Here is a 26,001-nt window from a genome sequence, read left to right as displayed (position 1 = left end):
TCTTCCTAAAACTGGAGACATGGCCATTCAGAGTACAAAGTTGTGTCAGTCTCATTGTTATTATTTGCATCATTCTTTGTTCAGTCCTTGCTTTTGTTTGTGTTTCAGATAATAAAACAAATCTCTAAATATGGTCACAAATTTTTTTAACTAATTACAGTTCTAAACAAAATTTTTACTGTTTGAAACTGAGTTGTGTTCACTTCCTTCTTCCTGTTTCACATGTAAACAGCACTCTTGGTTATGCAAGTAATTGCATGAAAAATCCTAAGGCAGCTTGTCTTATGCAATTTATACATGTGTAAATTTTATGTCTGTATGCCTATAACATACAGCTTTGTGCATTTGATTGTACATATTACAGTTATTATTTGGCCTACCCTTGGAGTAAATAACCCAAGGTACAGAGGAACATATTTGTGTAGTACAAGAAGAAATAAATGATACCTCTCTGTGCCAGTGAGAGTGAATCTCTCCTGCTAATTCTAGGTAGTGTGTTATACAATCTTAGCAAGTGTGCTTGAAGGGGAGCATCTAGTGGACCAGTTGTGTACTTACATTTTGTCTCTCACCAGCAGAAGTTGGTCCAGTAAAAGATATTACCTCACCCACCCTATATCTCTAAACTTGTTAGATTGGTAGCCACTTCAATTTAAAAATGCTTAAAAAGCATTTCAACTAAATATTTTTCAGAAAATACATAACTTAATTGTTTTAATAAAAAGGCATAGTTGCAGGTATTCATGTAACAGTTTATAGGTTTTTTTTAATATCTTCTTTAAATAGCTCTTGTTAACTGATACTGATTGAACTCTACTTTTTGGCTTTCTGAAGTGTTCTAATAGTGAATTTGGAATGAAGTATTAAATGCAAGTTTAGCAAGAAAAGACCTAATAACCCCTACCCTCCCACACGCACTTTTTTGCTGTGTATTAAACTTCACTATTTTATTTCTGATTTCTAGCAGAACATGTTAATTCTAGTCATGGATCACATTAATATTTGTGGTTTACTATTGTCCTGGGAAGGGAATTAGATTGTTTGTTACCTAATCACAAGATGTTCTATATAAGTTTTAAAGGAAAAGTAACTACTCACTGAATACTTTTAAAATGTGTGCTAAATAAGAATATATGTATTGAAAAGGAACTTTCAAAGCAACTTTAGAAAACCTTTTCACTATTTTAGTATTTTCCTTCAAGGAATAAGATTCTCTCTCTTTCAGACAACAATCTTAATGATGCGTCTAAGCAGGGGACCTTGTTTTATGCAAGTTAGGATTGATCAGATGGGCTTTCTCTATAGAAAGCACTGGAAATTTGAAATTCTTCTTTGAGTGTCCTCTACGACTACGTAGTCCCTCTCTTGGGACTGGTGCAGCAGGATAGTAGAATCTTCTAGTAGAAGTGCCCATTAGGTGCCCACACTCCCCTGCACCCCGCATCTAGTGCTCAAGTATGTTCTGAGGGTGAGATTTAAAGAGGTTGTGGCACTGTTGGCACCTCATTTCCTTCCAGCTGCAGCAGTAAAAGAATGTGAACCAACAGATCTCATGATCCACTAATACTTATTGCCTGTATCTTAGTGTAGTGTTGTTAGTTTAATAGTTTTATAGTTAGTAGTCTATAGTTAGTTTTTACTGTAACCTATACATTAGGTTAGATTTAGATTAGATCGTGGATTTAAGGAAAAACTTTATTTTTCAATACGATTGATCCCAGTATGAAGAAACACAGGTTCAAGCAGTGCGTGTTGTGCCCAGAGGTCTTCCTGGTATCTGACCTGCAGGTTCAGTGTTTTAAAATGTTTTGGAGGGAGCCATTACCCATCTATAGCACATTCACATCTTGGGCTGGCAAAGAAAGACAAAAGAGTCTTTAGACCTTTTATTACTGGTGGTTTTGTCTGTCAAGCTTCTGGGATCCAAGAACTCTAAAGGATCTAAAGGAAAATAAGGATGGGAGGCCTGAATCAGCTCTGAGTACATCTGAATTCAAGAAAATTGAATCACCGAAGGGATTGGTCCTGGCACTAAGTTCCAGTTCCAGCTTGGTGGATTTGACCAATTCTAAACCCTCCGATATGACTCAAAAAATTAATGCGTTATTCTGTGGAACTGGTTTCCGACTGTTTCTCATGGCTCTCCTGATAAGAGACTGAGATGGGATACTAAATGCAGAGAATCTCCAGTATCAGTTCCACAATCTAAGACCCTCAACTGGATCGTTAAGAAGGGACTTGTCACCACTTTACATGATCCAGATCCCTACCATGGTCACTTCACTTGCTGCTTCAATATTGGATCCACAGATATAGAGCCAGATCCCCCGAGCATGCCTGGGATCTGATCATTTTCGGATCAGAATTTCCCTTCTTGGCACCTTATATTCTGAACAAAGAATATAATGAAGGATTGGAGTGACCAGCAGGATTGCCCTATATGACCTTGGAATCCTTAGCCATATTGGTCAACCTGAGCTTACCACTGTCACTTTATGAAGCATGAATCTTCAGTCCTGGTACATCTTTCACCGGAACCGAGGGGCCTGGCTCTGACACCTAGAGAATTTTCCCCATCCTTGCTACAGGAGACACTATTTGATGAAGAGCATCAGAGAACATCTCCTCTACGGAAATTTCAACAACAATATATGGAGCTTGGACAGTGGCTCATCTCCTGATGAAAATGTGGGTGTAATTGCAGCACTCTCTCTTGAGGATGTGATTTTAATTTCATGAGCTAATGGATAGGGTGGCATCAAGTTTAAAATTACCATCAGTAGCTTTGGAAACCACGCATCTGATTTTTGACATTTGGGGCTCTACTGTAAAGAGTAAGGTCCCATTGTCCATTTTGGAAGATCTCTGGCAGCTATAAAAATCTCTGGTCCAATACATCTTCATGTCAATCAGCTTAAAAAAAGGCAGATAAATTATGTCAGGTCCCAATGAAGGGTTCTCCTATTTTCATGTGCACCCTCAGCCTAATTCTGTAGTGGAAGCAGTAACAGTTTGGTGATCCAGATCAGGTCTACTTTTGATGACTTCAACTCCTTATGACAGAGAGAGGAAAAAGTTGGACTCCCTAGGGAGAAAATTATTTTTGCCAGCTTCTTTAAACATGCATGTGGCCAATTATCAAGCAGCAGTGGCCAAATATTAATTTCACTTCTGGGAGAAGATCTCAATGTTAACCAAGTACCTCTCAGAGGATCAGAGAAGCTTAACAACCGCTCTCATTAAGAAGAGCCAGAATGTGGCAAAACATGCCCATAGGGCATTGTTTGATGTTTCTGACACCGCTTCAAGAGCTATGGCATCAGCAGTAGCTCTCCACAGATATACATGATCTTCATCTTTGCCTGTGGAAACAAAGACAAAAATTAAGGATTTACCTTTTGAAAGAAATGGGCTGTTCAGTTCAAAAACTCTTGAAGTGCTGGAGAAAATGGACACACACTCCACTGCCAGATCTATGGGGTTATTACCTCCTTATTGTAGAAGGACATCTGCATTTATCAAATTTCAGAAACAATACACCGGACCCTTGCTAGAACGCGGGATTTGAGATCCATGCCAAGTACGGCGTTATAGCGGGGACCGCATTAAAATGAAATTATATTTTTGTGACCGAAATTTCAATACAGGTATATGTAGTTGTGTATTCGCAGGTTATAGCGGGCTAACAATAGCATCAAAACTTGGAACTGTCGCGAAAAACGAGTCTACAAGATACAGTACTCACCACGGGCGTCAGTGGAAATTGCGTTTTGAAATGAAGCGATTTTAATGAATTTGGTTAAATGCTTTGTGTGCTTTGTTTTGATTGTCCGCTTTCAAGGGCCATGAACTTCCATCTTCGCATATGGAATGCCATAGAGAAAATTATATATTCTGTATATATAAATATGTATATAGAAATTTTTGTAGCACTAATTACCTTCACATCCATAAAGTATAGAAAACCTTAGAAAATAAACTCCTACTTGAAGGAAACAGTAAACGAGAAAAAAAGTGTTGCTTTATTAGAGATTTAAAGTAGACATTACAATAAACTAGTCTACTTTTTCTTTAAAAAGTCGGTGAGTTGCTTTTGCTTTTTGCTGCTGTGCTGCTTCTGCTTAGCAAACTGCAAAAGACTACGTAGCCGCATAATTTTTATAGGCTCAAGGTCTTGGGTCTCAAACCATCTCAAAGCAGTCTCTAAGCCAGCTACAGTCGCGGTTGACGTTGGAACGATGTCCACTTCATCTTCCTCCTCTTCTTCCACGGCGAAGGCCAATTCTTCAGCTTCTGGAATGTTGTTTGGTCATACTGCTTGAAGAATTTGGTCATCTGTTAGACTTTCAGCAACGGGACAAAATTCTTCTGCTTCATCGTCGCCTCTTATCCAGGACGTGATATTTTGTGGCAGAACAGTTACCCTGAGCCCGTATAGTTGCCGGGACAGCTCCTGCATCCACTCCATGTCTGTTCTTCCAACTTCCTCCTCTGTAAATCCCTCGAAGTCAAATTCCTCGTCAGACTGTGATATAGTATGTGTGTCTTTCTTTCCTCCAACGATCTTGCATGTATGATAAGGTAATGAACACCAAGGTCACTTAAAACTCAAAAAAATTGTACTGTACTTAAATTTGGGATCCATGGCCACTACCGCGTTATATCCGAATTCGCGTTATATAGACGTGCGTTCTAGCAAGGGTCCGATGTACTTTCTATCTTCTTCTTCTTTATTATTATACCGTTAAGAGACATCCTTATTATCAACAACACCACACAGCCTCTCAAATCCAGGGGAGAAAGAAATCCTGCAAGCCACGGATGAGGACAAAACTTCTTGACTACATCTTCCTTGCCTAATGTCAGACCGCGGGTTTAATGTGATGGACAAGGGCATCAAACCAATTTCAATAAATACCACCCATATTTTTAAGGAAGAGTCTCTCTCATTTCTACAGTCCATGGACAAATATCCCCTTGGACAGATGAGTTTTAGATTCAGTAAAATAAGATTATATCATCCAATTCAAACTTCTTCTACCATGCAACTCCCCCACCCCTCTCCCTCTTCAGGGACCCTTCCCATGAGAACTTAAGGATAGAAGCACAAGGTCTGTTGCAATCTGGGGCTATAGAAGAAGTTCCATTAGGTTCCAGGAACAAGGGATTCTACTTTGGGAACTTTCTAATCCCCAAAAAGAGTGGAGATGACAGACCAAATCTAAACCTCAGAGCTTTAAACAGGTTCATCAGGAAGTTTCAATTGATTGGTTTGGTACTCTTTATCTCAGGGACACTTTTTCATAAAACCATTTCTAGTATAGGCTTCTACCGTTTGGCCTTTCTACCACACCCAGAGTCCACCAAATGCATGGGTCTGTTAGCAGCATATATGAGGAGAAATTTTTTTTTCGTCTTCCTGTATTTAGACAGTTGGCTTCTGAAGGCTCCATCCAAAGAAGAATTACAGAAAGCCATTTGGATTACTCATGTTTTTTGTTTAGAACACTAGGTCTTCTTATAAACAAAGAAAAGTCTTTTCTCACACCATCACAAAAGATTCCATTCATTGATGTGATTCTCGACTCCATAAAAGGAAGAGTATTCCATCTCTCTCAGAAGATAGTTTATTTGTTAACTCTGTTGGGTCTGATGGCATCCACAACATATTTGACTCTGTATGCTGGGCTCAGAATGAGACATCTTCAGCACTGGCTACAAAGAAATTTCAGACCCATTACAGACAGCATGCAAAAATTACTCACTGTTCCAAGGAATATTTGTCTTTTGCTAAGGTGGTGGCTGGAACCTCAAAATGCCCTCTAAGGAGTTTTTGTTCAGCCCTCTTTCTCCTTCTTTATTAATAACAGTAACCATAGATGCTCCAAAGACACGGTGGAAGGGAACCTTTGCAGTCTGTTTATTCAAGGCCTTTTGAATGACAGAGAATCCCTGTTACACATAAATGTATTGGAACTGAGGGCAATCCAGTTAGCTTTCAGAGCATCTCTCTTACAGCTGCGAAATGCAGTAATTCAAGTGGCCACGGACAACGTGTCAGCAACATATGTGAACAAACAAGGAGGAACTTGATCATCTTAACTTTGCAAAGAGGCAGTAAAACTTTGGGATTAGTGTATCCAGCACAACGTACACTCAATTGCCTTGCAAGAAGCAAGTAAACATAATTTGATTGCAGATCAGCTGAACAGAGATTCTTTGCAGACAAACGAATGGTCTCTTAAAAAATAATATGGTAATTCAGGATATTTTTAGCCTTTGGGGATTTCTGGACAGAGACCTATTTGCAACCAGATTCAATATGAATTGTCCCTATTTCTGCTCAAAATCGGGCTTGGACAGCCTGTCATTGACCTATATATTCCCCCTAGATTGGGAAGGAGGGTTCAGTGTATGCATTTCCCCTCATTCCCCAGTGATAAAAAAGGTAAGGCAAGATTCTCATTGCACCAGAGTGGCCAAGACAACAGTGGTACACCGAATGACTTCATTTATCCAAAGGTAATGACAGAATTCTCCCGTTATCAATGGGTCTACTACCCCACCAGGAGGGGAAGGTTGTCCCCCCAGATCTTCAGTCGTTAAATTTGAGAGCTTGGGCGATAGGCCTTTGACAGAGTTAGAAAGATTGTGCTCAGTTCAGATGCAAAGAATTTTAATTAATCCCAGAAAACTATCAACTACAAAAAAAATTATGGGTTCAAGTGAAGAAGATTGTTTTTGTGTTTTATGGGCAACTGGGAAAAGTGTTTGACCTGGTGTTAGCTCCAATACAACTTACTGTAGAATATCTATTATGCTTAAAAAGAGTTGGGTTGCCTCTGCCCTTCATTAAGGTTCATCTAGCTGTATACCATACTCATATTAATGGAAAAAATATATAATATATTTATTTGCATACATTGGTCAAAAACTTTTTGAAAGGGCTACTGAACATGTATTCCCCAGTGCAAGACCCTGTCACTCCATGGAATTTGAATTTAGTTTTGACTCATCTCTTGTCTAACTTGAGCTTATAGTTAGCTGCTCTTTGTTTCACTTCTCTGTGAAGACAGTGTTATGATAGCAATTACTTCCACAAGAAGAATTTGTGAGCTACATGCATTGGTGGGAACCCTCCCTCCCCCCATGCACTTTTTATAAGGACGTGGTGGTTCTTAGACCAGACCCTAAATTTCTTCCTAAAATTGTTTGAGTTTCATGTAAATCAGCCCATTAATCTATTCTTTCTAAAGCCTCATTCATCTGAAGGGGAAAATTTAGATTACATTCTTTAGATACCAAGAGAGTACTCTCATATTACTTAGATTGACCAAAGAGTTTTAAGTCTTCTTCCAAGTTATTTATTTCATATGCTGGTAACTCCAAAGGCAAAGTCATTTCTCTCAGTCCCCCTGTCTAGATAGGTTAGTGCATTTAAGAATGTTACAGAAGAGCTTCTTTCACCATTCCTAGCCTGTCCAGAGCTCATTCTACTAGAGCAGTAATTACATCTGTGGCTTTTTATAAACATATTGCCCTTATTGAGACATGCAAAGCTGCTACGTGGAAGTTGTTTCACATTTTCACAAAGCATTATGCATTGAATATGGCATCCCAGTTGCACACCCAGTTTGGTAGAGTGGTACTCCAATCCTTGTTTAGTTAGAACTCCGCATCCCTCTATTCAATTTGCTGTACTGCTTGCAAGACTATCCCAAGAGTGGGGATATGCTGAGGACACTCAAAGAAGAAATGAAGGTTACTTACTTGTAACTGGAGTTCTTTGAGATGGGCTCTGCATACTCATGCTCCCTGACCACCTTCCCCACTCCTGCAGAGTCCAAATTAAAATATCTTGGGTTTTCTGCTCTAGCAGTGGAAGGAACTGAGGGGGCAATGTTGCCATGCCCCCTTTAAACTCTCACCATCAGAATGTGCTCAAGTGCTAGACAGGGTGGGCAGGGGAACACGGGTGCCTAATGAGCACTGCTAATAGAAGGTTCTACTATCCTGCACTGGTCGGTATGAGTCCCAAGGAGTGACTATGCAGTGATCTCCAAGAACTCCAGTTGTAAGTAACCTTCATATGTCAAAGCTATTAAGTTCTAGAATTTTTTAGAATAAGTAATTATTAAATGTTAACTTCACCTTGAATGGTCTCTTGCAACATATGTATCCTCATGTGTAACAGTCTGTTCCATTTAGCTGTGACACTGAGTACCTTTCCCAGACTTGAAGAGCTCTGTGTAAGCTCAGAAGCTTCTCTCTTTCACTAAGAGAAGTAATCCAATAAAAGATATTACCTCACCTACCTTGTCTCTCTAATTATTAAGTTAACTGTTAAGTTAATTGAAACATCTTCCAAAAAGCTATAAAAGTTAACTTTCTCACTAGAAAGCATTAGGAAATTAATGTAGCTTTCTAGTAGAGTACGTACGGAGCTAACTGGGAAAGAAAATTCCACCCTGACCAGAGACAGTGTGGCCTAGTGGATAGAGCACAGCACAGGGATTCAGGAGACCTAGGTTCTATTCCTAACTCTGCCACTAGCCTACTTAGGTGACTTTGAGCGAGTTATTTCACCGTTCTTTGCCTCAGTTTTGCCTCAGTCTGTAAAATGGATTTGTGCAAAATATGTCCAACTTCTGTGCTGTAGAAGCCAGACACTATCTAGACACTTTTCCACTATCCCACTTGAATGGACTTATAAAGAGGTACTTGTGTAAGTATTGAGCACTTTTTAGATGTTACCAAGTCTGGGCAAATGTCAGAAAAGATAGGATTTCAACATTTAAGAGCATAGTTTCCTGTACTGACATCTTGATAGCTGAGCAATGCTTAGGAGTGTTTGTGGAAAAATTTAACACATTTAGAATAACTTGATACTATTATTTCTCAAGGTGTTTGAAGAATTGCTGCTTGATGCGGATTGGAGTGTAAATGCTGGAAGCTGGATGTGGCTTTCCTGTAGTTCGTTTTTTCAGCAGTTTTTTCACTGCTACTGTCCTGTGAGTTTTGGCAGAAGAACTGATCCTAATGGGGATTACATCAGGTAATCTCACATACAATCCTCCCCAGAAATATAAAGCTATCATTAAAGTTGCCTCAGTTTCAAACAGCTGTGTGTTTTAAACTATACTTTTTTTTTTTTCTTTAAAGACGTTATTTGCCTATACTTAGAGGTTTCCCTGCAAAATACATATACGATCCTTGGAATGCCCCAGAGAGCATCCAGAAGGCTGCAAAATGTGTAATAGGAGTTCATTATCCTAAACCAATGGTAAATCATGCAGAAGCAAGCCGCCTGAATATTGAGAGGATGAAACAAATCTACCAGCAGCTTTCACGATACAGAGGATTGGGTATGACTGTAGTCTCCTTCATGTATTTATTTGAGGTTTTGTCTCCCCTTCTAGTTGTGACAACCCATTCTGTAGCCATGGTGGCCAGATATGAGCCCAGTGTCAGGGGTAGCCTCGTTAACTGACTAAAGTGGATTATAAGAGCAGTGTACTGGTAACACTTATTTTTTCCCGCTCACTCACCTCTTCCCAGCCCTTTGCAATGTATCTCGTCTGCACCTGCCTAGGGAGTTAGTCCTGAAGTTTCTTTTAAGGTCATGTCATCTCCAGGGCATCAAATTAGTCTTGTATAGATTAATTTTACTACCAGATAGAACTACTGCATGAAAAAGTTACAGTGGAAAAGGTCTTGCAACCTTAACTGTACAATCTGCTATTCACAAACATGGTGGTTTATCTTGAGAAATTAATTTTAACCCTTTGTTTACGTTCTTCCATCTATGTATAAAAGTCCACTTCTCCCACTGTTGTGCAACATGTGCATTTGTTGACACCTGCCTGTCCAAATAATGGCTGTAATCCAGGGATACAGGGTATGCATAGATATGAAGTAACTTGTGATGTCTCTTGCACTAAAATGCACCATATTTAACATACGCAATTAAAGTTTCTTGCAAAAATAATACTGACTTTTTGATAAGTAAAATAATTATAATCTAAAATTTCTTGGACAGATATTCCAATTTACAGTAGAGAAAAAAAAATAATTCTCTCCACTAATGAAGTTAAACTATTAAAGAAAGTACTCTTGGGAGACAAGGGAAGATATATACTAAATCAAAATATATTTGCTTGTCTCAATATTGTTAGCAATTAATTTTGTTTCCTTGATTAGGTCTTCTTGCAACAGTGCCTTCTAACCCAAATGGAAATGGTGGCCTAATGGGATATTCACCAGGAGAAAACATCTCTGGTTGTAGTAGTGCAAGTGGTAAGTAAAATCTCCTGTTCTGACAAAAGTATTGGAACTGAGAAGTTGTACAAATTCCTTAAGTGAGCCCCCTAGCATGCTATTATGTAGAAACAGCTACCCTCACGAAAACAGTTTTGTGAAAACTGCTCTTAAGAATGTTTTCAGATCCACTCTTCCACCATAGTTAATTTTTGCATGGTTATATAAATGCTGATAAGCCGTTCATCTGAAGAATTGGTATATTCAACATAAGTAAGTAAACCTTTAGAGAGGAATGTTCTAACCCTTGTAAAAGTATTAATACATTTCAAGCAATTCTCCAAAATATTTGTACATATATTTCCCTCCTAGGAATCATTAATACCTTGTGACAGTGGTAACATAATAGATTAAATCAGACTGTAAATTCTTTGAGGCAAGGCCCATTTTTGCTATATTTGTAGCATGCCTAGTACTTTGGGGACTAGATACTCTAGGCACCACCACAATACAAATAATGATGGTAAAATATCCCCACATACCTACAATACATAATATATAACTTTCAATTGGGTTTTAATGAAAAATATTTTTAGCTTACAGACATTTTTTAGGTGATGTACAGATGCTAGTATTTTATATACAGAATATAGGGAATAATAAAAAACATGCTTTGAAACTTAAACATCAAAGGCAAAACTTTTAAAGGGGCTTCAGTCCAGCATACAAAATGAGGGGACGATCTTGCATTATCAAATTCTTGTGTACATAAACTGCATTTGTACTTTTCATATCAGGAATTTGAGTCTCACCTACCTGGTTGATGCACAGAGATCTGAATTTGTTTGAGCAATACCTTGGACATATAAAATTTTCCCCATAACTTTCGAGGTTACATTAAAAAAATCTTCAAAAATTTGACCGTACAGAATCCTTTATTGCTTTAGAATGCAATATTCAATCATTCCCATTTTGTACAAGACAGTAAGTACATATTTCAAACATTATGGACTTTCAAACATTACACTTAATTATTTATTAAATGTTCAATCTGTGCTGTATTCTATGCTGAAAATATTTTTTTTAAAATGTCCTTTTTTCAGGAGCTCAAATGGGAAGCAATGATGGTCATACAGTGGGCGTTCAGATATGTTCCCTAGAAGACTCACATGCAGGATCAAGTGGAATTCAGCAGCATGGTATTATTTAGCAAATAAAATGTGTTCAGAGACGTTCTCACGATTCTTGAAATTGTTAAAATCCTATAAATATCTCTGATATTTTTTCCCTGGTGACAGCAGAATTCTAAAATTGAGCTTGGCTCACTTTTCTTTGTTGCAACATAAATGTGTAATGATTATATCATTTAGCATGATATTAATTTGTGGCCTCAAATACAAAGCGCTGTCTCCAGAATCAAGTTGTGAACAATAGTAGCTCTGTTTGTTTTCAGGATTGGGGTAAGGATATTTTACAGTAGTCTTTGGTAGGATACCAGCATAGAAATCAGAGGTCTCTTTTTGTCTCCTGTTACAAATAACACCCAAGATCACTACAGCTGAGAGCTTGAAGGAAGTAAAATTTCCATTTGTTTACTTTGTGCATTTGACAGCAATTTGTGTAGAGCCCACTGTTTGTATGGGTGAACAGGCAGAAGAAATATTTTTTTAAAGAGTTAGAAATACAGTTGCTGTCAAATAGGTATCCACATCACAAAATCATTACCTGAGTTGGCCTCGCATTGCAATCTCAGCAGGGGTTGAGGGTTGACAGAACAGATGTGGAGACAGGACTTCACTCTCACTCCTTACAGGCCTCCAGAACATGGCTGAAGCAAATGTTTGGGCAGAATAGGAAAACTTGCTCTTGCTTCTGCAGTACCTGTTCTCTTGATGTATCGAGGGCTGTTGGGCAATTTACATGAAATAGAAAATTCTGGTTCATCCCAGTTTAGTTGTGCTGTTGACTCCTGTTATCTTGAGAATAGTAAAAAGGATGATTGGGCAGTGTCAAAACTAAAGTTTGTAGCAGTTAGAAAAGGTGTGTGTGTTTGTGTAACTTTTTAGTACAAGAATTCTTCTGCGAACAAGAATGATTTCTGGCCAGACGTCTCTGTGTTTGGGAGTTCAAGGTTTGGCTCCCCTTGTTCATACAAAAGTTTAATGGATACAAGCCTATAACTGTGATAAATAAAAGGAAAACACAGGAATGATTTAAGTAAATGTGTACTGTATTTTAACAGGTTATTCTCAAGGCAGCAGTATTGTACATTATGCCCAGGGAGACCATCAGCAATCACATTTACTGCAACAAGGTGACTTATGTTTTAAAAGATGTCATTTGGATACATAAAAAGCAAAATAGTTTCTCAAGTTAGATGTTGATTTCATTTTTCAGGAAGAACAGGAAGCACTGGTATCAGCGCTGGGAAACGCCCAAATCCAGAAAAGGAAACTCAGAGCATTGGGCCGAAAGTCCAGCGACAGAGCACTAATTAGATTGGTAAGAAAGGAAACTCTAAAACATCTTGTTAGTGAGCTAAATTACTATATAGCGTTTGCACCCATTAATGTACAACATGTGTGCCATTGCATGGTATAAAGGGGAGCAAATATACATAACTACTGACTGAATGTGGCTGAAAAGGAACAGCAGCTGTGCTCTGCTTTCTCATGCACACAATTGTGGTGGGAGTAGAAGGACGAAAAGCAAGTTCTTTGAGTGCTGGTCCCTGTGTGTATTCCATTGTGGGTGTGCATGCGCCTTAGACTAGAGAATTTTTGAAAGCAGTATCCATAGGTCAGGGCCTGTGCCTCTACTCTCTTCATGCTCTGCACCAAGTATATAAGGGATGGGGAGAACTGATGGCCTCTTCAGTTCTTTTTACCGCGCCATGGCCTAAATCTGAGTCGCCAGTGCAGTGCTGTTTGTTTCTCTTCAGCCTGATCCTTAAAACCTGTAAATATTTAAAAGTTTACCAGTTTTATCTTTAGTATAGTTAATGTTTTTAATAGTTCTATTAGTATAGCAATGGATAGTTAAAATCCCCTCCCTGGGGACTCATGTGCATCCCAGAATGTGAATTAGATTATGTCTAGATTATCTGGCTTTAAAAGCTTTATCTCCTGTGCTTGCACCTTTCTGGTCAGAGACAACCACCAGCGCTGCCTGTACTGCTTTGGGGAAGTGCCTGTCTCTTCCAGATGCAGTATCTGCCACTCCTTCCCTAGCTAGATGCTACAAGTGCAAGAATTCTGGCTTAAAAAGCACCTCATGGAAAAGACTACGAAGCCCCAGTCAGACCTAGGTCGAGGAAACCCCCTGTACATCAGCCAGAGTCATCAAGGAGTCTGCGTCCTGATGTGAAGCCTGATGGAGGAGTGATCGAGAATATGCCTATGGACCCTTCATCAGGGGTTCCTTGCAGGAGCAGAGCATGCTTTCATAAGCACAGAAGCAGATCTTCCCTCTAAGTCCACTCCAAAGAGGACAGATCTCTCCCTGTCCAAGTCAGGCAGGTCTTTGTGCCCAGCTCCCAACCACTTAGGACATCCTAAATCCCAGATCTATGATAAAAAGGTGCATAGGAGCAAATCTATGCCACTATGGGACTCTGCACTGGCACTACCTCTGCTGGTGATCCTGTCCAGGTCAAGAGACCATGAATCACTGGTACCGATAAAGAGCACTCATCAGGAACCTCATCCACCGTCCATACCACCACAACGCCATATGCATCTGACAACTCAGAGCCTTCCTACATCAGCTCCATCTGTACAGCCAGATAGAACCGCATGCCATTTGGAAATATATACCACTCTGGAAGACATCTTTGTTCTCCCATATCCACAATCTCCTGTGTTGTCTGAACCAACCCTCACCAAATAGATTTTGATTCTCTCCCCTGCCCCCTGAGGAGATGCAGGCTATGGGAGAAATCTGTTCCCCATCCTGCCTACTAGCCACGACTTTTCTTCAATGGAACTGATGGCACCACTGATCGAGCTGGATTTGGACCTTCCCATTGTCAGGGGAATCATATACCAGACCAGAGGAACCGTATATAGAAGTGGTCATCTTATGGAACTAGTGTATCAAGAACCACACCACCCTACTTGGCAGTGTACCTTCAAGGAACCCAGAATTCATTGGCAGACAGCCTCAGTAGGCATTTTGCCATCCATGATGAGGTGGGTGGTGAACAGCATTTTCTTTCAGTGGAGGAAACCCCCACTTGGGAGGCAAACAGGAAATGCAACATATACTGCTTCAGAGAAGCTCAAGAAAAGCACTCCAGAGGCAGTGCTCTCCTACTGCCTTGGACAGATCACTTTAGATGTGTCTTCTATCCCATCCCACTACCACCTCAGGTTCTATGGAAGATTCAGCAGCACATGGCATGGAGTCACCCTTGTCACCCCCAAATGGCTCAGACAATTCTGGTTTCGAAGCCTCCTACAAATGTCATCCTGCCCACATGAATCAGCATTCAGTTCATCCTCTCATTTCTTGATTTATTTTTTGAAAGGCCTGATTAACATTTCTCTTCTCTGTCTGCTCCTGTACCTGTATGGGATTTAAACTAGTCCTCTCCAAACACATGGGACCCCCTTTTTGAGCCTATGGCTTACAACTTCATTATCTTCATCTATGAAGACGACCTTTTTGGTGGTAATCACTTCTGTCAGGAGAGTTTCAGAACTTCTGGCTGACCCTCTTTTCATGGCCTTCCATATGGACAAGGGTCCATATTCCCTTAGGATATGCCATAAGTTTATGCTTAGGGTAATGTCAGCTTTTTATTTAAAGCAAATGATCAATCTTCCAGTGTGTGTTTTCCCAAAACCTCATTTGTCTAAAACTAAGGAAACAAGTTGTATGTGGGATGTTCGTAGAGCCCAGCATCCTACTTGGACCACACTAGATCCTTCAGGACTTCCCTCAGGCTTTTTGTAGCCTTTGCTGAGAACATTAAGGGTCAATCCGCATTGTCTTGGCGAATCTCACTGGATTTCTGACTGCATTAAGCTCAGCTACAATCTTGCTAAAATCACTCCTCCACCAAGAGTAATAGCTCACTCCACCGGGGCTCAGTCCACTTCATCAGCTTTTCTCAGCAATGTTCCAATAGCTGTTGTATGCAAGACAGCAACATGGTTGTGTCTGCATACCTTTTCCACTCATTATGCCATCACTCAAGTCTCCTGTAATGATACCAGTTTAGTAACACAGACTTGCCAATCTCTCTTCAGATGATCCAAAGTCCCTCCACTGTAAGGGAACTGCTGATGAATCACCTACAGTGGAATGTATATGCGCACTCGAAGGAGAAAAAAGTTATTTACCTGTATAGTAACTCTTGTTCTTCGAGATGTGTTGTGCACACATACATTTCATGACCCTCCAACCTTCCAAAGTACTTCGGACATTACATACAGCGATGTGGAGGAACGGAGCAGAAGGCGGCAGATACTCCGCTTGTATAATCTCACCTGAAGGCATGAGGAGATCAGGGAAGCATGCACTGCGTAGTGGTGCTGCTGCACTGAGCACACAAACATCTACAGTGGAATGTATGTGTTCACAACATGTCTCGAAAAACAACTGTTACCATACAGATAAGTAATCATTTTTTCTTGCTAGTTTAGATTCTTCTTTTACTCTCAAGATGATGGATCTTTCCCATAGTTTGCCACAGGTTCACCTGGCACAGTCAGTGCGTCACCCACCATCGGGGGTTTATTCAATCTTTACTCACCCACCAACAGCCAGTTTCCAGAAGGTTCTGATCAGAACCTTTCTGCCGGTAAGGAAACCAACCCCTCACTGGGACCTTAATTTAGTACTTTCATGTCTTACTAAGCCACTCTTTGAACTAATAGCTATGTGTTTCACGTCTCACCTGTAGATAAATGTTGCCTTCCTCATTGCTATCACCTTGGCCAGAAAGGTAGGTGAACTTGGAGTCCTAATGGCCATACACAATATCCTATAAGGACAGAGTCTCTATATCCAACTACATCCAAAATTTACTCATAAAATTGTTCTAACATTTCATATAAGCCAGTCAATTCATTTACCTGTGCCTTTCCAAAGCCTTATGCCTTTAGTGAGGAGAGGAGACTTAATTCTCTCGACGAATTATGAGCATGGTCATTTTATCTGCAGAGAACAAAACCAATCAGAAAAGCCATCTAGACTGTTCATTTCCATTCCAGAGTGAGTTTAAGGTCAAGCTATATCTTCTCAGTGGATCTCTGGGTATATCCTATTCTGTTATCAGATGGCACAGCTTCCTCCCTCACATGGGGTAAAGATTTACTATGCAAGAGAACAAGCAGCCTCAGAAGCATCACTTCAAGAAGCATCCCTGCTTAGCATTTGTGGGACAACCTATATGGAGTTTCATCCACACATTCATGAGGCATTATTCCTGGGTCCAAGACTCTGCCGTTGACTCATCCTTTGGGGCAGTGGTTCTACAAGCAGCTATACCACCTGTGTTCTTGCACCCACCTCCTCTCTGAATACTGCTTGTCAGTTATCCATAGGGACCAGCACTCAAAGAAGAAAGGGAAATTGCTTACCTTGTTGTAACTGAAGTTCCTCAAGATGTGTGGTCCCTATCTGTCTTCCACTTCCCAACCTCCTTCACCTCTTCTTCGGAGCTTGGCAAGATTCACAGTAGAGAAGAAACTGGAAGAGTAGGGGTTCAGGCATGGACCAATAGACACTACTTGCAAAACTTCTTTGGTCTCAGGCGCATGGAACGCATGCGTACCCACAGTGGAATAGATAGGGACCACACATCTTGAAGAACTCCAGTTTCAACAAGGTAAGTAATTTCCCTTTGTATGGGATTGGGCAGTGAATGGCCTGGTGGTGGTGGGACAGGGCTTCAGAAAGAAAAGCACTCCGTATGGATGTCCTAAAATGTGCATTTAGGGTTTGGCTCCTCTTAGATTCTCAGGCTCTGCATGGTTTCAAGGCCAAGACCTCAAGAAATTACCACTGTTAATTTCTCTTAACGTGAAAGAGTAGCATGTAGTGTGTTTTTTTCATGCTGTCATAGCCATATGTTTTTTACACTTTCCATTCCTTGGGTTCTTCCTGTGATGGGGAGGATTTAGCTAAGCATAATGGGCCATAACTGCAAGTTTAATTCTTTGACAGGACTATTAGTCAATTTTCTCATGGTAAGATCTAATGCATCTTGCACCCAGTGTTACTGCATGTTGACACATCATCTTCATAAAGACATTGCAGTACGTTATTGACGCTGTACTGTGATTTCTGTGGCTCTGTCTCAAATTGAGTCAGTGTCCTCTGATTCTTTATCTCCATCACCCTACTAGCTTCTTGAAGCATTGGGAATGGAATCTAGAGACCCTGCTCCATTTGCTCTGCACTACACTTCCACCCCCTGCTATCTTACATATATCAAGCAATGTGGATGTGCTGCACTGGTGGTGGTTCTTCGAGTGATATCCCCATGGGTGCTCCACTGTAGTCGCGACAGCGACTTTGCGTCTGGAGTCGGACATCTTCAATAGCAGTGCCCGTTGAACCGCATATGTGTACCTCCCCTCCCCGCGCGCTGTGTGCGGGTAGTATAAATAGAGCTGTGCGGTCCAACTGCCCTCAGTTCCCTCTCTACCGCCTGCATTCTGGAATGGAACAGTTAGCAGAGCCCACTTCATTATTTACATAGTCTCTTACCTGTTTTTCCCTCTTGTAGTTAGCTAGCTCTTTCATCCTTAAACAAAAAACTCCCCCTTCCCCCCCTCCCCAATTCCCATCAGCGAAGCTATTCCCTGACCCTTATGTCTGGTTCCTCCGGGTTTAAGCGGTGTGTGTCATATGGGATCGCCTTCTCTATAATGGACAGCCACGCACAGTGTATCCATTGCCTGGGAGAGGGACAGGTTTCCCAGAACTGTTCCCACTGTCTGGGCTTAAAGCCCAAGAGCAAGGAAAGACAGGGACCTTAAACTCAAACTATTCCTCATGGAAAAGTCCCTGCGACCAGCCTCGGACCCCGGTTCTTATTCCTCACTGGAGAGACCCTCACGCTCAGCAAGGTCGTCTGCCGACCCTCACTCTCCTTTCCCAAGTAAGGGAAGATCATCCTCTAACCAGGCTGACACTAAGAAGAGAGCAGTCCCTCCTTCAGTTCCTGAGGCGCAAACTGCAGGGATGCCATCCCCAGCTAGATCCGTGGTGCGAATGGCTTCTGAGAAGAGGCACAAAGCTGCTCTTAGACTGACTACCTCAGCCCCTGAGAGGAAGTCTAAGGACCGTGCCAGGACAAAACAGCTGCTATTGGCGTCACCGCCTGTTGTGGGTGACCGAAGCAAGCCCTTTACCTCCTCGGCGGCTCCAGGTCCATTTCTGGTGCCGAGGACACTGTCGGCACCGCCACAGGCAAAACAGCTGGCTCCAGTGAAGCCCTCGGCCCTGACACTGCGCACGGCACTGAAGCTTTTGGCTCTGAGAAAGACTCCATAAGGGTTGCAAACTCGTACTAAAGCTACAGCTCTGAAAAGCTCTCTGGCACAATCCACTGACTCTTTTCCATATCACACCTCAGCACCATGCTCAACACAGGCACTGAGGAGAGATCACCCACAGGAATTCACACAGCTGTCAGACCTCACTATATCTGACATTCCAGATTCTCCACTTCTCAGACAGGAGGTGTCCTAAGTCTCACCACTTCTCAATCAACACACTCTTCGCACTCTCCCACAGGGACAGGACCTCCTTTCCTTAGTGATGTTGAGGAGGATGAAAAGACTCTCTTGCCCCCATCAACATCAGGGCAATTGACATCAACTTACCAGCCTACCCTGCTGCAGTTCAGGGCCCCCAGCCTTTTCAGGGGCCCCCATGGATGCAACCATATATTCCCTTTCCCCCTAATTGACCATATTGGGACCCCTGGGCACAATTCAGTAATCCCCCACCACTGCAAACATGCTGACCTCCATCCACCCCTCCTCAACAATCTATCGACCTCCAGAACCACAGCCCCTGCAAATACCAGGAGGAGGAACTGGAAGTAGAGCAGGATGGGGAGGAACCTCTGGTCCTCCCGTTTTCTTCAACTTCACCTGATGGAGCCATTATGCCACCACCTCCCACAGTGGCTGATGATTTTCGTCACTTTCAGAAGTTAGGGAGTCAGCCACTCTATGAAACAAAGATCCCACTTGAGGCGGTCAAGGAACAACATAAACTGATTGACATTCTCCATACCTTCTCAACAACAAAAATCGCCTTACCTATTAATGGTTCACTACTTGAACCTGCAAACCTTCTTTGGCAGATTCCAGCCTCTATCCCTCCTACATGCAAACGGGTAGATAGGAAATATTATGTGCCTGCAAAAAATGTGGCATTTTTATTTTCACATCCTGCCCCGAATTCCCTCGTAGCAAATGCGGTGCAAGAGAAGGGCTGCCAATCCCAATCCAATCATCCTGACTGAACTGGAAATGTTTAGATCTCCTGGGTATAAAATCCTATTCATCTGCTACCCTTCATTTCGGAAGGTCACTTAATAGCCTGCACGGCCCTGCAGGCCCTTCCTAGACTCAAATGACACAGTTGCCCAGTCCATTGCTACAGCAGTAGCAATGCGACGTGTATCATGGTTGAACCTTTCAGAATTCCCCAAGGAGATGCAAAATACGGTCGAGGATCTCCCAGTCGAGGGACAAAAACTCTTTTCTGAGTGCACAGACAACTCCTTACATTCACTGAAAGACCCCCGAGCCACTCTAAAATCCCTTGGTATATACACACGGCAGCCAAAACGAAGATTGGGAAAATATCAGCTCTCTCCACCATCTCGCCCTTAGCCATACTACCCACAGCAGCAGTTTGACAACCAACACCGTCGTCACCGACTTCCCGACAGACGCAGACCGTCGCCTGCCCGAGGGACACTGGCCCAAACACTCTAATAAGCAGCAAATTTGAAGGTGTGATCAAGGTCCAGAAAACCTCCTGCCTGCTCCAGTTGCCCCTACCATCTGTAATGCCATCTACATACCGACAGTTTGGCAATCGCTTAGCTCCATTTTTACTATCTTGGATGCTCGTTATCTCGACAGATGGGTCCTGGAAATTAGTAAAGGAAGGGTACTCCATTCCCTTCCTAGTTGTACCATCCCTCTAACCCCCCCTCCACATCCCTTTTCAGGGACCCCTCTTAGGGGAGCCCATCCTGGAGGGGAAGGTGAGATGATGACTTCAACTGGGAGCCATAGAACAAGTCCCTCCACAACACAAAGGACGCTGTTTTTAGTCTCACTACTTCCTGGTACAAAAGAAGTGTGGTCGTTGGTGCCCCATCCTAGTCCTTCGCAATCTCAACAAAGTTTTGTCAAACTACAAGGTTTGAAGATGGTCACCCTATCCACCATCATCCCAGCACTGGAACAGGGGGATTGGTTCTCGGCCCTCAACCTATAGGACGCATACTTTCATATTGCAGTACATCCTGCTCACAGATGTTTCCTACAATTCATTGTAGGCCACAGTCACTACCGGTACAGGATACTACCCTTTGGACTATCCACAGCTCTGTCAGTTTTTCCTAAAGTACTTGCAGTGGTCGTGGCCTTCTTCCACAAACAAGGTATCACCATTTTCCCATATCTAGATGACTACCTTCTCAAAGCGTCATCCAAGACTGAAGCGCTCAGAGCAGTCCACACTACAATGACCCTCTTTACAAAAGTGGGCCTCCTTATCAATTTTGAAAAGTCCACACTAACCCCAGTGCAAACACTGAAATTCATTGACGCTCTACTTGATGCCAACCAGGCAAGAGTGTGTTTACTACCTCACAGGTTCCCAGCGATAACACAACTACTCTCAACTACCCAAGTATGCCCCCAAATCCCAGCACATACATGCCTCCAATTTCTGAGACATATGGCTGCAGCTACGTTTGTGGTCAAACATGCGAGGTTGCACATGCAGTGTCTTCAGGGCTGGCTCCATACAGTATATCTTTCTCACAAACACAGCATGCAAAAACTCCTGTCCATGCCAACCCAGGTCAAGGAGTCACTACTGTGGTGGACATGTCCCGACAATGTCTGTGCCGGGTCCCTTTTCTTCAACCTCCACCTACCGTGATACTTACCACCAATGCCTCCCTCCTCAGCTGGGGAACACATCTATGCAAGCACACTATACAGGGCAGATGGATGCCCACTGAGTCCACCTTACACATCAACCTCCTGGAACTGAGGGCAGTCCACAATGCCTGCCAATGTTTCCTACCACTCTTCAGAAACCAGGCTGTTCAAGTAATGACGGACAACCTCGCTTGCATGTATTACATCAACAGGCAAGGAGGTGCCAGGTCCCATTCCCTACGCTCAGAAGTGATCAAGCTATGGAATGGGTGTATCCACGACAACATCTCCATCTCTGCTGCGTATCTCCCTGGACTTCAGAACACAAGAGCGGATACACTGAGCAGAACCTTCTCTCACAAGCACGAATGGCAGCTCGACATGAGAGCACTCCGACCCATCTTCCACCGATGGGGGTCACCCCACCATAAACCTTTTCACCACTCTGGAGAACACCCGTTGACCTCGGTTTTGTTCCAGAGCAGGCCTGGGACGCTATTCACTAGGGCAGGGGTTCTCAAACTTGGGGTCAGGACCCCTCAGGGGGTTGCGAGGTTAATTACATGGGGGATTGTGAGCTGTCAGCCTCCACCCCAAACCCCGCTTTGCCTCCAGCATTTATAATGGTGTTATAAATCAAAACACTTTTTTTTATATATTTAAGGGGGGTCGCACGCCATTCCCTCTCATACTGGACTACCTCCTTCAACTCAAACAGCACCTGGCTGCAGTTACCACATTCCACTGCCCTGTCAAGGGATATTCAGTGTTTGCACACACCCTTGTCATACATTTTCTTAAGGGCGTTTGAAACCTATACCCTGACATATGTCCCCCCATCCCACCCTGGGGCCCCAGCCTAGTCCTATGCTCTCTGACTAGACTTCCATTTGAGCCAATGGCAACCTGCTCACTCCTTCATCTAGCAATGAAAATGGCCTTCCTCATCGGCACCACGTGTGGGAGAAATATAAGCTCTTATGGCATACCCATCATATACAACGTGTTATAGGGACAGAGTGACCCTCCATCCCCTCCCAAAATTCCTGCTGAAGTTATAACGTCCTTCTATCTAAACAAGCCTATATTACTCCTTCTTTCTCAAACCACACAATTACCAAGAAGCAGCTCTCCACACATTAGATGCACATTGTCATTCTGTTTGGATAGAACCAAACTGTTCAGTAACTCGCCTGCCTTTTCATATCCATTGCCGAACATGCTAAAGGCTCCGCTATAGCTAAACAACGCCTCTCTAAATGAATTTCACAGTGCATATGCCTGTCTTATGAACTTGACAATAAGCAACCACCTGGCTCTATCAGGATACATGCCACACGAGCGCTCTCGACCTCTATTGCATTCCTCAATAAAGTTACCATAATAGATATATGCGGGGTTGCCGCATGGGCATCCTCTGATACAGTCGCCCAACATTACGCCATCTTGCAGGATTCCTCAATGGACACCATTCTTGGACATACAGTCCTGTCCTCGGTGATACCAGCCACTCCGAAGCTCCAACCTTCCAGCTAGGGACACTGCTTTATAGTTACTTACAGTGATGGGGACATCACTCGAAGAAGGAGAGGATTACTCACCTTGTGCAGTAGCTGAGGTTCTTTGAGATGTGTGTCCCCATAGGTGCTCCACTATAGCCCTCCTCCCCTCTGCTTCGGAGCGTAGCATTTGGGCTCTGCAGCAGAGAAGGAACTGAGGGCGGTCGGCCCACACAGCGCTATTTATACTACCTGCGCACAGCGCGGGGGAGGAGAGGTACGCATGTGTGGTCCAATGGGCACTGCTATTGAAAATCTCCGACTCCAGACGCAAAGGTGCTGCCATACCTACAGTGTAGCACCCATGGGGGGACACATCTCAAAGAACCTCAGTTACTGCACAAGGTGACAGGTTTCAGAGTGGTAGCCGTGTTAGTCTGTATCAGCGAAAACAACGAGGAGTCCTTGTGGCACCTTAGAGCAGAGGTGGGCAAACTTTTTGGCCTGAGGGCCACATTGGGGTTTCAAAACTGTATGGAGGGCCGGTGTAGTGTATTAAATTGCTCCCTGTAGGAATGTGCTACTTATAGCTGCCAGTCCTGGTGCTCTGAGCAGTATGGTAATGGGGGGAAGGGGTTGGATAAGGGGCAGGGGGTCCCGGGGAGCAGTCAGGGGACAGGGAACAGGGGAGGTTGGATGGGGCGGAGGTTCTGGGGGTGGGGGTCAGGGGACGGGGAACAGGGGGAGTTGAATAGGCATGGGAGTCCTGGGGGGCCTGTCAGGGGGCAGGGATGTGGATAGGGGTCAGGGCAGTCGGGACAGGGAGCAGAGGGTGAGGTCCCAGGAGGGGGCAGTCAGGGAACAAGGAGTAGGGGGCATTGGATGGGTCGGGAGTTCTGAAGGGGGCAGTCGGGGGTGGGAAGTGGGAGGGGGATGATAGGGGGCGGAGGCCAGGCTGTTTGGGGAGCTACAGCCTTCCGTACCCGGGTGTAGTGTATTAAATTGCTCCCCATGGGAATGTGCTACTAACTGTGTACTACTTGGTGCGCCGTAAGTAGCACATTTCTACAGGGAGCAATTTAATACACTACACCTGACAGCTCACGCAGCTGCGCTGCCCAGCAGGACCTCACAGCCCCACGGCCCAGAGCGCTGGCGGCATGGCGAGCTGAGGCTGTGGGGGAGGGGCTGGGGGCTAGCCTCCGCGGCCAGGAGCTCAAGGGCTGGCCAGGACGGCCGGCCCGTGGGCCATAGTTTGCCCACCTCTGCCTTTAGAGACTAACAAATTTATTTGGGCATAAGCTTTCTGATGCATCTGATGAAGTTGGTTTTAGCCCACCAAAGCTTACGCCCAAATAAATTTGTTTAGTGTCTAAGGTGCCACAAGGAATCCTCGTTGTTTTTGCACAAGGTGAGTAACCCTCTCTTCTATCTAAGTTCACTCTTCATGAAACTATGTAAACTCTGAAGAACAACTTTGGACCCTCCTACTCTAGGGCTTGATGAGTGTCTCTAAACTCCTAGGTTAGGCATTACTGGTTTGAAAGTATAATCTCTATTGTTTTGTAATCTCAAATCAGTAAATGGCTGCTGAGCTTCACTTGACTCTACCTATTATTGCTTGGTCTATAATGCTGTAGATCACAAGTGTATTACAAAGAAAAAGAAATTCTCTTTTAGGAATGTGACTCTGGTTGTACAGGTATTTGGAGGAGATACATGAAGTCACATGGACCTAAATGAGAACTTATTGAAAGCAGTAGACTAGCTAGTCATTATATGTCCCAATGAATGAGGTGTTGTCCCAATGGACAAGACACTATCTATGCTATGAAACACTGATGGAAGGAGGTCTGCATGCCTCTTTTCTACATCATGTTTTTCTGTAGCTGCCGATTGGACTCTCAGCCCCTCGGTGACAAGAAATTTTGAAAATTTTGTTTTTTATTTTTTCTGTGAACATTGTAGTCTAGTTTGGATGAACATGTGTGTAAAGAAAGAAAACCTTTTCCCCCTGTCAAAAGTAATGGACTACACATCAGGATGTGTGTGTGTTTTTGTTTGTTTGTTTGGATTTGGATTTCTTCCACAACTCCTGAAGAAATTCCCCATCTTTCAGTCTTTTGTGGTGAATTTTTCTTGTGAGCACAATTACACTTTTGGGAGACCCCACTTGTCTAAAATGTCAGTTTTCATTTTGTTTAAGATGTATTATATGCTCTTCCTGGACGCTACTGAAACGTTGTCATTGTAAAATTGTAGTTAAATGTAATGTACACATCATAGTAATGTAGTAAGAGGGCTATGTTTATTGGCCAGTTTACTGTAAAGATCATCATCAAAACATACATTTTATATGATAGTGTACCGGGATCTGCAAAAATATTATTCCTCAATTGATTACTTAATTTCTTTTTTTCCTACAGCATTGTTGGAAGGGAAGATGCCGCACAGAATGTGTTGAAGGCAAAATTTTGTTGCGCTGTATTGGAGCTAAAGTATTGTGATAATACTTGTATTAAAGTAACACATTTTTCATAAATTTGTTTCGAATGTTCTGAATTGTTGTAAACAAGTTCAGTTTTTGGAATGCTTTATTTCTAATTGGCATTTTTATGGTTTTTAACTTTTTAATGACTTTCATAAAGGGCGAATTGAGATTTGTATATAAAGTATTTGGTGAGGAATTTGTTAACTTGAATGTAAATACAAACATTCATGATTAGTGATAGACTCATCAATATATTTTTGATATTTCATGTATGGTAACAGTAAAGACAGTAAAGTAATGGTGGTTCTGTAAAATAGAAACTTTGTGGGCAGAAATTGGAAGGTATGGAGGTTTTTAGACTTAATATTTTTAGAGTGGACAGGATTTTAACCTCTATGATCCAACTTCTGCATATTTTCATAATGTAAGAGCTTAGGATTTTGTTTAATTAAAATACAGTAGACTTGTAACCTCTATTAAATGCAGCTGTATATAAGTCACAAGTCATTTATTTCTGTCAAGAAGTTGTAAAGTTGTCATGTATATGTCCAGTCCTTGTATTTCCCATTGCCTTGTTCAGTTAAGCTAAAATGACCTTATT

The 26,001-nt window shown here is 42.5% G+C and overlaps 1 protein-coding gene across 1 annotated transcript in view; it reads left to right on the top strand.

Annotated features, from left to right (window-relative positions):
* CRY1 (cryptochrome circadian regulator 1) overlaps positions 1 to 25,422 on the top strand; it is a 74,686-nt gene extending 49,264 nt beyond the window's left edge. The window contains exons 8-14 of the mRNA XM_065397496.1: positions 8,904 to 9,055; positions 9,163 to 9,365; positions 10,201 to 10,296; positions 11,361 to 11,456; positions 12,500 to 12,571; positions 12,655 to 12,759; positions 25,336 to 25,422. Coding sequence (XP_065253568.1) covers positions 8,904 to 9,055; positions 9,163 to 9,365; positions 10,201 to 10,296; positions 11,361 to 11,456; positions 12,500 to 12,571; positions 12,655 to 12,755 — 720 coding nt within the window. The 3' untranslated portion in view covers positions 12,756 to 12,759; positions 25,336 to 25,422. The remainder of the gene's footprint in view (positions 1 to 8,903; positions 9,056 to 9,162; positions 9,366 to 10,200; positions 10,297 to 11,360; positions 11,457 to 12,499; positions 12,572 to 12,654; positions 12,760 to 25,335) is intronic.
* The last annotated feature ends 579 nt before the right edge of the window (positions 25,423 to 26,001 follow it).

This window comes from Emys orbicularis, chromosome 1, assembly GCF_028017835.1.
Source record: "Emys orbicularis isolate rEmyOrb1 chromosome 1, rEmyOrb1.hap1, whole genome shotgun sequence".
Taxonomy (NCBI): Eukaryota; Metazoa; Chordata; order Testudines; family Emydidae; genus Emys; species Emys orbicularis.
This window is presented reverse-complemented; position numbering and strand designations above follow the sequence as displayed.